The 14,375-nt window shown below is 32.4% G+C and overlaps 1 protein-coding gene across 4 annotated transcripts in view; it reads left to right on the plus strand.

Annotated features, from left to right (window-relative positions):
* Positions 1-14,375, plus strand: part of LOC121374897 (glycogen debranching enzyme-like) — a 69,174-nt gene that overhangs the window by 18,888 nt on the left and 35,911 nt on the right. For all 4 annotated transcript variants that reach the window (XM_041502020.1, XM_041502023.1, XM_041502021.1 and 1 more), the window contains 8 exons: positions 668-1,220; positions 1,945-2,053; positions 2,456-2,573; positions 6,526-6,561; positions 7,750-7,770; positions 12,609-12,821; positions 13,203-13,339; positions 13,857-14,044. In XM_041502020.1, coding sequence (XP_041357954.1) covers positions 668-1,220; positions 1,945-2,053; positions 2,456-2,573; positions 6,526-6,561; positions 7,750-7,770; positions 12,609-12,821; positions 13,203-13,339; positions 13,857-14,044 — 1,375 coding nt within the window. The remainder of the gene's footprint in view (positions 1-667; positions 1,221-1,944; positions 2,054-2,455; positions 2,574-6,525; positions 6,562-7,749; positions 7,771-12,608; positions 12,822-13,202; positions 13,340-13,856; positions 14,045-14,375) is intronic.

The following is a 14,375-nucleotide window of genomic DNA, read 5'->3' on the forward strand; positions in this document are numbered from 1 at the left end:
CAAGTCATACTTCGGCAAAGGTTAAACAGTCGGGACAATTCGGCCTGTTATATTCTTGGAAACCGAAAGTAGTCGACATTTTCCGAATGAGAATGAGTTAATTCCCTTATGTTATTTTGGCAAAACAGGATCGATTTTTTTTTATGCTTACAAAAATGTCATTTAACAGGAGAAATTGTCTCCCGTGCAGGTTGTAGGAAATTTGATCAAATACCGGGAGACTCCTGCGGAATCCGGGAGGGTTGGCAGGTCTGATTTATCGAAGTATAAAATTGTGTAGCTTAGTGAAGAGATTTTATAAATTTGAATACTAAATATGTCACTGTTACTACATTGATAAATTGTGCCCAAAATGAAATGTTATTCTTATAATTACAAATAATGTATGATTCTTGAAAATATCCCTCAGTAACATTTTGTAACCTTGTGTTTTGTGTTATTTTTTTCATTGTATGATTGCATGACATGTACATGTATGTCCCACAAAGTCAGTTAGAATATATTTTGTGGAAAATTATAAGGATACACCTGTTTCAGTTGGGATAAAGAAAATAGGAATGACTGAGTCTAATTGTAATAAGAAAAATTATTGACATATAAGGGCAATGTCATGTTTTATGAACCCCAAATATTTGATAATTAATAAACTTTTTATTTTTTAATTCAGTTCTGACATAAAGAATACAAATGGTTTGGGTTACTTTTTGGTCGACCCGTGTATACAAATTGGACCAAATGATGAAGAAATCAACCTGGATTGCCTACAGTGTCAAACAGTTGTCACAAAACTGCTCGGCCCATTTGCTGAATGGGAGGACCGTCTTCTCGTCGCCAAGGAGTCTGGGTACAATCTCATTCACTTCACCCCGACTCAGGAGCTAGGCATATCAAACTCGGCCTACTCCATCCGGGATCAGCGACACTTCAGCCCAGCGTATGGCGATCAATATACGTACAATGACATTGATGCACTTGTCCAGAAGATGAAAGTCGAATGGGAAGTGTTGTCTCTCACAGATCTCGTCTACAACCACACGTCAATCGACAGTCCTTGGCTGCAGGAACATCCAGATTGTGCGTTCAATCTGGAAAACTCGCCACACCTGCGACCGGCGTATATCATGGATAGGGCTTTGCTAGAGTTCAGTGACCAAGTGGCTGAGGGCAAATGGGAGTACAGGGGTATTAGTGCCACGATTAATGATGAAGAACAACTTCAGGTATGTGTGTACAGGTACATCTGTGAGAATTTTGAAGTACCTTAATGGATATTGGCAATCAAAGGTTGTGATTTGCCTAACAAGGTCAATAAGATGTGCTCCTATGTTAATTTTAAAAATAATATATGCTCTTAGACAGATTCTGGGACTTTTATAAAGGGAGTGTCCTGAGTTTGTTGCTATTGTTAAGATGTTCAGACTAAAAGAGATGATTTTATGACTAAGATATCAGTTATTTTAATCTATTACAGCTTAACATTCTATTGATTTTGAGGTGAAATGTTTTGAGGTTTGAATGTTTGTACTTAATTCAGGCATACTTATTTTGGGCACACCTTTTACCACCTCAGATCTGGTGCAATCTAAAACCCTGAGTGTATTCACTGTTTCTATTACTGGGTACTGATGAGCATGCAAAACAATCTAGGGGCATGCAACTAACCAATTGATTTTTAGTATGGGACTGCATGGTTCACATGTTTTGAGAATCAAAATGCACATTAATTGATTGATGTAGACAAATAAACATGTATAGAAGCACTGTCAATAAACAGAATTTGTTCCAATAGTAGAAATGGACAGGTGCTTCGGACTGACAAGAATGACAGAAATGAGACTGACATGTTTTTAAAATACAATTTCCTGACCAGGAAAAAAGGACTTTTAAAATTTCCCCACCCCTGCTACATAATAACCACAATATAATTTCTAACTTTATTTTCAGATCATTAGGGATATCATCGTGAATGAGATATTGCCAGCACAAAAGTTGCACGAGTTTTGGTGTATTGATGTTGAGAAATGCGTTAAAGAGTTCAAACACAACGTTGAAGGTAACTCTCACAATGTTTAAAAGTGGTAGTTGAATCTGTTCAGTAGATTTCCGATCCTAATTATTTTAAAATACAGGCTTGTAGCTGTCATTTTGTCTCCCCTTGACGAAGTCTTGTCTCCCCTTGATGAAGTCAAAAAGCAAGATGTAAGCATTACTTTTCTAACAGCAACAACAACGTTGACTTTTGCATTTAGTTCCAATGTTAAGTTTTCATGTTTAGCTTCATTTATTGCAAACTATAAGTCCTAGATTGATAAAACATGGTTTATGGTTACATCTATGAATGGTAACCTTGAACCTTAATTGAATATAAGCACACAAATCAAACTGAAGTGAAATCATTCTCATAGTGCAGGTTTTTTTCTCCTACAGTGTTTTTTTTGTTTTTTTTTTTGTTTAGCAAATACAATTTCAACGACTCGTGAGGCAGCACTGGTTATAAAACAGGATCCCATGTTTCGCAGACTACGTTCCACAGTGGATATGAATACAGCTCTCCGTCTTTACAACACAGATCAGTATGTACATATGCTGTTGGGTGTTTCTGTTTTTTGTTTGTTTAAATATGAAACATTTCAATATTTGTATAAGTGTGAATAGTAATAATAATCATCCTTAGTATTAACTTAATAACTGGTGTCTCATTTAATGCCATAATTATGAAATTAATGTATTTATTTCACTAGTGCCAATAAATAGATATGACTATTAATAGTATTAAATTTATAAACATGAAAAAAATACTATTTTACTGAGCACAACAGCTGAGCTAAAACCTTAAAGTCACTGACCCTGGTTTCTCGGTTTTGTACCTTTTCTGTGTCACATAAAATACATTTGGAGCTGCTACAAACACCAAAATGATGAATTGATAATTCAAACATGAATTTGTAAACAGTGTGTAATTTAATGGTTGAGAAAGTTGTAATTAATAGCTGAAAACATTTGATATCACTTAATAACCAGGCTAGGAATTTTCTAAGCTATCTTAGTGCTACTAAATTGTAATACGATCGTAGGCAATAGTGGCGTCATAGCTTTCGATGGTTTTATGAGTTTGTAGTGCTAAAATTTGCTTTGAAAATATGGGCCCTGGGTCAGTGCCTTTAAATATTTGTCTACCTCGTTTCTACATAGAATTGTCGAAAACTGTAATGTAGTCCAAGGTTGAAGCTGGACCCAAATAACTATTAACAATTTGGTGAATTTGACTGCAAATCAGTAGCTAAATTCAAGTTTCAATTAGCCATGTTAGTAAGAAAATGTAAAGAAAGGCAGTTGGTCTACAAAAGGCATATATTTTTTCAAAACAAACTTTTTTGATGAATTATTAATAAAGTGTATTCACCAAATTCAACTTAAATTCACATTTAGCTAATGACATCTTAAACCCTGTAGTAACATGAAGATTTGTTTTTATCTGTGTGTTCAAATGTAACCTTTAATGTACTTGAACCCTGTTATATGTATAGGCCTGGTGCAGGATATATATTCATGTATGCTATTAGTATTGGCTGGCTTATTCACAGAGGCTCGATTTCCAGCCTGCAGTTTGTACTGACCTCTAAAACTGCTTTGTGAACAGTTTATTGCAGTGCAGAATTAACATTGATACTGTTGAATATAATAAAGGTAGAGATTTCATTGTTTTCATATTTGTTACAGATGAAAGTTTACCGTATTATTTTCAGTCTAGTTGAGATATCATTTTAGTTATAGTAATTACAATATATTTTTTTGCAGATGTTGTTCAATAATGAACTTTTTTGTTCATGCTTATTGAATTTTTTTAAGTTTCACAATAAACTGTAAAGGGCATATGTTACTGTAATGTCATTATATTAATATTATAATCTAACATTTTGCAATTAAACAATTAAAATTGTGAACATAAATTGTGCACAGATTTCTAGAAGTCATCAGTTTTCCAAATCAGATTGCATATGTTATATAATTAACAAACAATGATTTATGTCAGTATAATTTAAAACATTATTAAACATTAATGAAAAAACTAATAACACTTAACTTACTTTGGTACTACATGCTAACATAACAGAATTTGAGAACGACTAAAATTAATAATAAAACTTCCCTATGGGTGAAAATGACTAACAACGTTCTCATGCAGTTAGTTAAATTGTATCCTTTGCAGGGTACAGAATTTCACACACAGTTGATCAATTTGGTAATGCAATCTCCCGATACATATATACAACAAATTGAGTTGACAAGCACACAATTAGATACTTTAATTACACTTTTCAAGTTATAAATAAGATGTTTATATTTACAAACTGTTGTTTGGAAACATTTTTTTATATCGATTGTGTTTTATAATATTTAGAAGGTCTTGTTAGAAAAGCAAGTTACAGAGGATTATAGATGGAGAAAATATCTTAATTTATTTGTCTTTTGGAACAACATTACGGTTATGGACTGCTGTTTTATCAATGGATTATTAGTTGTTAATGTTAATTAGTTGTAACAAATAGAAAATGTATCGTCATTACTGTCTGGGACTATAACACCAGATATTGGTACTGTTGTAGCAATACATATTGCTACATATCTTGGTGCCACTATTGTTTTAACTGTTTTTTAACAAACAAATACACCAAACAGTTAATTATGAGTAAACAATATAAAATTCTATTCAAGATTATAAAAATAACTTGTACAGCAAAAGTTTACATTATGGTCGCAGCTTAAATGTTTAATGAAAGAAATGCATTATTATGCGAAATACATGTATATATTCTTCAATGCTATAGTTATATGAATTTATTAGGTAAGTGACCCTTAAAAGTAATGTAATAATTAGTTTTTCTAGTTGTGCTAGCAGGCTTTGTTGCTATGACAGCAGCAATGTCCAGTGTCGGTCTCAGACAGTGCTCAAATTCATCCTCACATTTTCACCATTGTTCCATTTTCATCCTCACATTTTCATTATTGTTCCATTTTCATCTTTACCTTTTTACCATTGTTCCATTTTCATCCTCACATTTTCATTATTGTTCCATTTTCATCCATACCTTTTTACCATTGTTCCATTTTCATCCTTACATTTCACCATCGTTCCATTTTCATAAATGATTTGATGTCATTCAACTGGGGGTGGGATGGGTGGGTGCATGAAAGGGAGGGGGTAGAAATTAAACTTCTGACAGTGTAAAAGGCAGATGGTATTTAATGTTTTTTGTTTTGTTGTTTGTGTGACCTGGTTACTTATTTCAGTTATTAAGTTATATAATAAATAGAAAATTTTATATTTTAGGTAAAATTTAAATAGTATCTCTTGAATTTGGTAATTTCATATTGCCATTTGTCACTCAAGTGGAACATGTGTTATGATTGCAGATTTCATTCAATGAAATATAAATTGTCTTTGCATTTAAAGCAGCATCAAAGCTGGTTTAAACATGTGTACATGCTTTAGGTAGTTGAAAGAAAGAAGAATCTACACATTTACATGTACTTCATACATTACATAAATATTTTATTTTTTTAATTTATGACATTCTTCAGCAGAGCTTTTCTTATACAGATCATCATTTGTCCACCATCCATTATCTATCAATATAACTTGCTATAATTTTGATTGGATAATTCTGAATCTTGGTATAGGGGTTCTCTGGGACAGTGTCCACAAACTACACATGAACATGTATAATAATAGAGAGGTATTTTTAAATTTAGAATGTTTGTTTAATATAAACAAATTAAAAGAGATTGGTAAGTTTTGAAACTTGTTATCTACAGTAATTCTCTGAGAGCAGTCTTCACAAATAAAACTGTTAAGAGGGAGATGTCTAAATGTAATTCCAAATAATTGAGTAAATATGCTAGTCACAAGAACTTAATGGTAACATGGACACTGCTTCTGAGAGTGCTCCATTTATGATTTGGTGGCATGGTTATCCAAAGCCAGATTGCAATGAAATTGATATATCCCAACCCTAATCAAACATGCAAAGTATTCACATAAAAAAGGAGTTTCACATGCACCATTAGGTTTTCTGGCAGGTGCCCTGCTTAGTCAGAGAGAAAAAAAAGGTATTAAAAAGTCAAATAATCGTGGATTTTTTGTGCATTTGCCATACACTTTATACTGACAACCAAACAAGCTGTAAGTAAACGACTCATGTACATGCAATCTGAAATGCTTTATTCAAATCTGTAACCTACTTTTCATTACGTATCACCGCCCCTGATTTTTACAAATAATTTTTGAAAAAGTAAAGTAAAATTTGATACCGGCCCTTAACTTGTTATGACTAGTATACATGTAGCTGAACTAAGCAGGCAGAGAGGCCTCTTGTTTATTACATTAGATTTTAATTTTTTGTTTTCTTTGCCTGAAAATACAAATTTATAAAACATCTTTTATTTAGTTTAATGCAAAATGAAGACAGGTTCCATGCAATAGCACATTTTCAATTTCACAAGTATTTGTCTATTTCTTTACAGCTGCTGTTCGCAAGTATTTGGTAATAAAATGAACATGTAAGTCAACACAACACACATTCAGTGACACTAATTGTTGCCCCATTATTTCCCAGCACACCGGTGCATCACCTGAACAGCCATACTAGTATTGTAATGCAGAGTACATACAGCACATCACATTAATTTAAAACTTACATTTCTAAATTCATACTAAACAAGTAAAACCTGATATAAATATACAGTTCAATACAATAACAGTGTCATGGTGGTTAAACCATTTAGCTTTGAGACCGCTAGCTTCTGAATTTACCTCCCAATATTGGCTGCAACCCAGAGGGGGTTCTCAGCTAACTGGACATTGCCCAGGATAGCATGCTTGAACCATAATTGACTATACCATGGAATGTATAGAAATGAATGGTTAAATCAGATGAAATGACCTCTTCTCCATAAAGTCTCACTTGTACATCTCACTTGTACAAATGGCATGTTGTTAAAGTATGGAGACTACTAAAATGAAAAAAAGATATATCCATGTATTTGGTAGAAGAAATATGGTGGAGTCATTTTGCTCTTTACACTGAATTTTATTACAAATGTACAGTTTTTAAAACTCATGTCATCCATCCATTCTTTCATATACTTACCTTTGTTTGACATTCAATAGCTGATACACTTTTCATGCTGCTGTGTCAGTAAACATTCATTCATTCATTCGTTCCTTTATTAACTCAATTTTTCATCCATCACACCCATCCATCACACCTATCCATCCATCCATCCATCCATCCATCCATCCATCCATCCATCCATCCATCCATCCATCCATCCATCCATTCATTCACTTTCATTCATTCATTCATTCACATTCATTCATTCATTTGTTCCTTTATTCACTCGTTTATTCATCCATCACATCCATCCATCCATCCATTCATCCATCCATCCATCCATCCATCCATCCATTCATTGTTAAAATTTTAAGTTTGTTGTAGGCCTTCTATATGTTTATTAGCTTTACACTGTGTAAAGCATTTGAACTTTTATTATAACTTTGACGAGTGTGAAATGATGGTATATATAGCCTCATGTGTTTGTATGTACTTACATGCTTGTGTGTGTGCATTCCTGCTTGTAGATGTGTGTGTATACATATATATGGATGTGTGTGTGTGTGTGTGTGTGTGTTTTCTGATACTTATGCCTTATTTACTGCGGAAATTCAAATAATATTTCAATCTTCAGGATTGACCAGGATGAAGAAAGGTATTTCTAATCATTAAGTTTTGCTTGATTTACCAGACCTCGACGTGAAAAAAATTGAGGGGAGTGATTAATTGTTCCCCTAACTTACATGTAGGTTATTGGAATACCATATAAATTCACATACTAAGGGGAGCTAAAAATTACTCTCCTTGAACTAGTTTCATAGGAGTGATGGGGAATAATAATGATAGCTCCCCATAAACGGCGAGGTCTGATAAATTATCATGACGTTTCAGTGCCAAACAAATTTACTGGTTTAAATATTACAATTTGTTTTCTGTAAGTCATTATATTTAACTGCTGCTGACTTAAATCTGGCAGACTTGCCTCGCCATATTAAAGCATAATTCATTCAAAACTAAATACACAACTACAGTTTTATTAAACTTGTTTGATATTGTTGTTAAGCAGTGCAATGTAGCACAGTGTAAAGACTGATATGATGTTTTATGGAGTCAAAGATATTTACATAAACTGAGACTGGAGGCTGAGGTTGACATTTATTTTTTGCACTCCATAAATATCATATTAGTCACAAGACAGTTCCATAATTATTTTATTACTTCAGCCAATTTAATAAAGAATAAATACACAATTTATATATTGAGGAGGCAATCTAGCAAGCACAAGTATTATGTACTATGACATCATATGTGAAACATTATCTGTAAGATGCTACAATTTGCAAATTGAGACCGAGAGAGCTTATTGGTAAATAAAAATTCCCTGTTTTAGACCGGAAATAGTGCAATATTGTGATTTATTGGTTCGCAAAAGCACAGAGCATGCAGTGCAATATGATCTAAAACAGAATCACGTGTGACTTAACATTAACTTGTCAGAAGTTAAGTAGAATATGCATGAGGTAATAATTAATAGTGGTTATCATTTCCTGTTTTCATACAAGACAAACGTTTTGTCACCGTGTATTTTAATGCATAATAACACAAAACAGTGGAAAAGCACCTCACTTCTGAATGTCAAAATAGGAAATAATAGATTTTTGTATGTGAGATTTACGACTAGTGCCTTAAATGATTTTGAAAAATGGCATATGACAGTAAGAAAATTAATGTGGATGGGAGACCTTTTGTAAATGGTTAAATAATAAATATATATTTGGAATTTCAACTTTAAAAGACCAAATTATGATAAAGATTGCTTTTTTCCCACTTGTAATTTTCCTGTTGTATAAGAATTAAATTTTTTTTTTTTTTAGGACTATGTATTTTATAAAATCCTGTTAATACATGTATTTCCCCCAAAATTAAAAACCGTTCTAAATTATAGTTACACACAAGAGTTATAATATAGTTTGAAATGCAATATAAAAATATTTTTTTATAGACTTTTGGCCATCTTCTGTAATGATGTCATTTTGTGTTTTATGGAAGGATGAGGATAACATAAAGTGGGTTTTTTATGATTTCATCTAGTATCCATTTATCAGTGGGTTCTTATTGCTTTAAAATTTAAATTCATGTTTTATCAAAACCTTACATATTACATGTATTGTATTTTCTTTAAACTGGTAAATTTGTTTGGCATTTGAGACCTGTCAGCAGTTACAATTAGTTTTCCATGGTTGTGGCTGTAGCTTTTAGAGACTTTTTTTGTTGTTGTTATTTTGAATTGTTTCTTTTTTTATAAAAATTTGCATTCGATTACCATGCTGATGTCCATTATTTTTACGACACTGCTTGACAGCCCAATTTGGTTTGAGATTATAAACAGCAGTAATGTTTTTAAAAGTTAATTTAATATAGGATAAATTAGAATGGACTGTATTGCATTGCTACAAAGTTGTTTCTTTTTTGTGTTTGATTGAACACGGCTATTTCCGTTTGTGTTTCTGATTGCTTACCATGCATTGGTCAGGGTTTCTGCCAGAGGGTAAAATTATATACTCAAACATCTTGGAAATGAGTGGACATATTTTAATTTTTTTTAGACACATGTTAGTAAGAGAACTTCTGTTTATAATTTTTCAAAGCATATGAAATGCAGTGTCCAATTTCAGAACCTTTCAAACTCATAACCACCTAGAAAAGACACTTAAGGTATTTTTTGTGTCTATTATGTATCCTCGGATTATTTTCTGGCAGAAAACCTGTTAGTTTTGTTTAATTGCTATATTTTATATTGACTGAATATTTAACTTTGTTTAATTTTATTCAAATTTTATCAACCTATGCATTAAGATAAAAAAAAAACCAAAACCATTATCACCCACCTATGAGAGAGATCACAGAATAATAACATTTCTGTGTCACATTGTGACAGTTTCCAGAATCAAAGGTTCATATATGGGCTAACACGATTGGTCAACACATTGGTTTAACATAATTCAATGAGATTACTTATCCATTCCCGTGTTTGTACCTATTTTACAGTACCAATTACTGTTACATGTATGTCACTATGAATTATATGATACTCGATTTGAAATGAATTATTAAACTTATAACAACTTAATCTATGTATTGTAAAATATTATCGGACACAATTTTACCATTGTTAATAAAACAATTATGCACAGTGTCAACATGCAGTTATTAAATTTCTGAAACGCATCATTGTGAAATTGGCAGCTGATCATGTGTTCGCAGACAAAAATTCCCACTCCACAGCAAAGTCACTGACCATAGCTGGCCCAAACATGCAGAACATAAAAAAAACACCCCAATAATAATGGAATAATGGAAAATATTTCTTAATTTTTACTGTATACATGGGTGACAGTATTATACGATTGGTTTAATTTAGCTTTAGGTGCATATTTTATTTAGGTACAAATTAAATGCACAAGTAGAAGTATGTTTTTATAATACTTAACCTATATATAGTGTGTAGTTTTAACCTTCTTAGATATTAGATTAAAGGGACTTATCCTGAGTTTGTAGCCATTATAACATGTTTACAGTCAAGTTAGCCATTTGCCAATTATTGTCTCCTTGTGACGAGTCATCGAGAGGACATGTCTTTCCAGTAATGTACATATGTATGTACGTGACGCAACGTCACGTCACTGCTCTAACGACATTATTTCTTATCTGATTTTCATGAAACTTCATATACAGGAATAGGATTGTGATATCTTCAATGAGTTTGCATTTCGCCTCTCTTCATTGAAGGTCAAAGTAACTGTTACTAAAAATAGAAATATGACGTCTCTTCTCTAGCGACTGCATGTCTGATCCACTTTTTATAAAACTGCATACATAGGAATAGGAACAGGACATAGTGAACAAGTTCACGTTTCACCTCTTTGTGCCAAAGGTCAAGGCCAGTGCCAGTACTATAGTTCAATAATGTCATACTTAACAATTTAGTTTTTCTTTATTGATAAAATGCGTAATCCATGCATGTAGAATTTTTTTTAAAGGTTTTATTACCCAGATGTGTTAGATGTGATTAGTTTATCCACTGTCTATTTTAATAGTTACAAACTCGAGCTAGTCCTTTTAATGATTTGCATTAGAATACTAATATTACAGAATTGCTTCATCATCACAAACACCAGTTTGCTAAATGGAGTGAGGTGGGTGAGGTGTACTGAAAAAGGAAACTTTATTTCTTTTAATGGCACATGTTTTTACATTTATTAGCCAATTTGCAACTTTAGAAATAAAGACTTTATGAAAATATTTTGATAACATAACAGTTTCAATAAGTACAGTGTTTGGTGTGTGAGGTTTTAATTATTAGTCATATACAATGATGTGAAGTAAATGTGGCAAATTCATTGCTATGATACTTGAATAAGTGTAAATTAAGCTACTTCAGAATCTTTATTTAATGGAAGTATACGTAATTAATAAAGTATCTGTCTAAAAATCATTGAGTATGTAAAACTTGTTTCATCAGTATGTTATTGATGTCAGGAGCATACTAAAACATTGTGTTTGAAATTAATATTGTATACAGTGATAATGTGAATAGAATAACACTTGGATGAATAAAGCATCTTGAACATTGATTGTGTAAAAGTTGATGAAATTGAAAAAATTCAGTTGATATGTGCATGTACATGTACCTATATTATAACAGTTACATTGTGTTTTTAAAATAGAAAATAGTTTGACGTTAATTTTTATTTTACACATCTCTCCATGGTAAGTAAATTTTTAGAAATTATAGATTACTCATATTTTGCTCCCCTGTCCACCCCCCACATTCCTCACTATTTCTGTGCCTGTAATATTAAACAATAAACTTACATTTACCATTATGAACTTTGTTGCAAAACCTCGCAACTCACACGATTGCTTAAGGTTGATTACTAATTTCTCAGTTCATTCCTGATGTGCATTTTAATTTATCTGTCATTATGGTACAAAGTAATTTGTATAGACATGTGGCATAAAGCACCCATTTACAAAACAAAATTTCACCTACGGCTGAAGTGGGATTTTCAATAAACTTAATATAAAATTATATGCCTGTTATTATGTGTATAATTATATAATCTTTTAATAAAATTGATATTTGTGAAGTCAGTTATTTTTTGCTTGTAAAATTTGTCACTTCAGTTTTCTCATGACAGTATACATACCTTATTTAGAACTAAAAAGGCTATTTGTCAGGAAGTGCTGAATCAAGCAGTAGAGTACATTACATTAATAGGTGATCATTTCCAAGTGAGACATTTTTTTTTTTTTTTCCAGTTATGAGTGTGCATGGCAGTAACAATACTAAGATAACTAGCTGCTGAATTTGTATAAGAAATAATGCTTTTAAAATATGGATTTTGTATTTGGTTTCTTTAAGTTTAATGAATATAAAACAATATTTGTCTATCATGAATGTAATGTTTGTTTGTTATCTCCATCTTTAAGGCCTGCAGTCTTTAGTCGCCAGGAACGCATCAACAAGTGTTGTACACTCTTTCGAGATAAACTGCTGGAGCTTAATGCTGTGAAGGAATTTGAAATCATTGATCACATTGACACTGCTGCTAAGAACTACATAGCCAATGGACGCTGGAGGTTCCTGGCTAATGATGGTCCAAAATTGCAACTAGTCACCAAAGAACATCCCATAATGCATGAGTATGTTAATAGAATTGAAGTTTTATATTACGATACTACTACTCTAACTACTATTTACACTGATATATTATCTGCATCACAGTAGTGAATCAATATTTACTTCGACCATTCCAATTCCTACAAAACAACCCAAAAACCTTGCAAAACCAAAAAAAACCCCAACAACCCCGAACCCCAACTCAGTTATGGAAAGACTGATACTCTTCAATGAAAAGACTTCCGTAGCACTCCCCATTCTTTCCAAATACACCATACTCCCACATTTCTAAACAACTCCAGATCATTCTGGCCTACTACTATTGTTGGGTGTTCAGTAATTTCTTACCCCTCAGGACCATTAATATCTGCACAGGCAACTTGACTTTTAAAATAATTTTGCAGGTATTTTGTGTGGCCTCGTCCACACAATGGTGGTGTTCAAATTGCGGAACAGATGTTAGAAACTGAGGCACAGTATGTCATGGCTTGCAATGGTTGGGTCATGGGAGATAACCCTCTGAAAAGCTTTGCTGAAGAAGGTAAGAAATAAAGCTGATTATTGTTCATGTGCTTCTAAACTAAGGTAATATAAACATGCGCAAATAGACTCTGACATTTTAACCACTGAATGTGTACTTATCCTACATAACTGTATGTGATTCCTTCTATAATAATATGGGGTTGTTTTTTAAAAATAAAAAATGAATATTCCATCACATTAACCAGGTTTTGTTACCATGTGTTTAATTGAATTTAAAAACGACAAATTAGCAAACTGACTTTTATATTGCATATTTTAATCAAATATATTTCTGAAATTATTGTCTCATAACCTTTTATGATTAAAGGATTAATGTCATGGATGTTCATTGATACCATATTTCAAAAGCCATGACTGTCAAAACTTCAAAATAAATGAGTCTCCTGTGTTCGTTGAATTGCAGAATAAACACAGTAACTGGTTAATGACAAGTTTAACTCCCCATTCCCCACCCCTACCAAATTTGATCAGAAAAGGATCTTTTTTAAATTTGAAAAATTATGATATAATTTTAGATTCAAATGTCTACTTGCGTCGAGAGCTGATTGAATGGGGCGACAGTGTCAAGTTGCGGTATGGGGAAAAACCTGAAGATTGTCCTTTTCTTTGGAACCTTATGGAGGAGTACACAAAAATAACAGCAAAAATCTTTCCTGGTATTCGTCTTGACAACTGCCACAGCACGCCAATACATGTAGCAGAGGTAGGAAAGATTTAGCATAAAAGACTGTTATTATTACATTTTAGATCAAAACAGAAAAGTTACTCAGATTATACCAGTACTCAGTGATATTTAATACTCATTAATATTACTTAATATGAGAAAGTGTATTGGTATGTTAATTTTATAAAACAGTAAAAATGTTACTTATATTATATATAATATAATCCCTTCCCTTATCTTATTTCCATGCTTATATCCAATTAAGGTTCAAGCACGCTGTCTTGGGCACACCTCTCAGCTATCTGGGCTGTCTGTCCAGGACAATGGGTTAGTTGTTAGTGGTTAGTGAGAGAAAAGAGGATGTAGTGGT

The sequence above is a fragment of the Gigantopelta aegis genome, chromosome 6 (genome assembly GCF_016097555.1).
Source record: "Gigantopelta aegis isolate Gae_Host chromosome 6, Gae_host_genome, whole genome shotgun sequence".
In the NCBI taxonomy this organism is placed as follows: domain Eukaryota; kingdom Metazoa; phylum Mollusca; class Gastropoda; order Neomphalida; family Peltospiridae; genus Gigantopelta; species Gigantopelta aegis.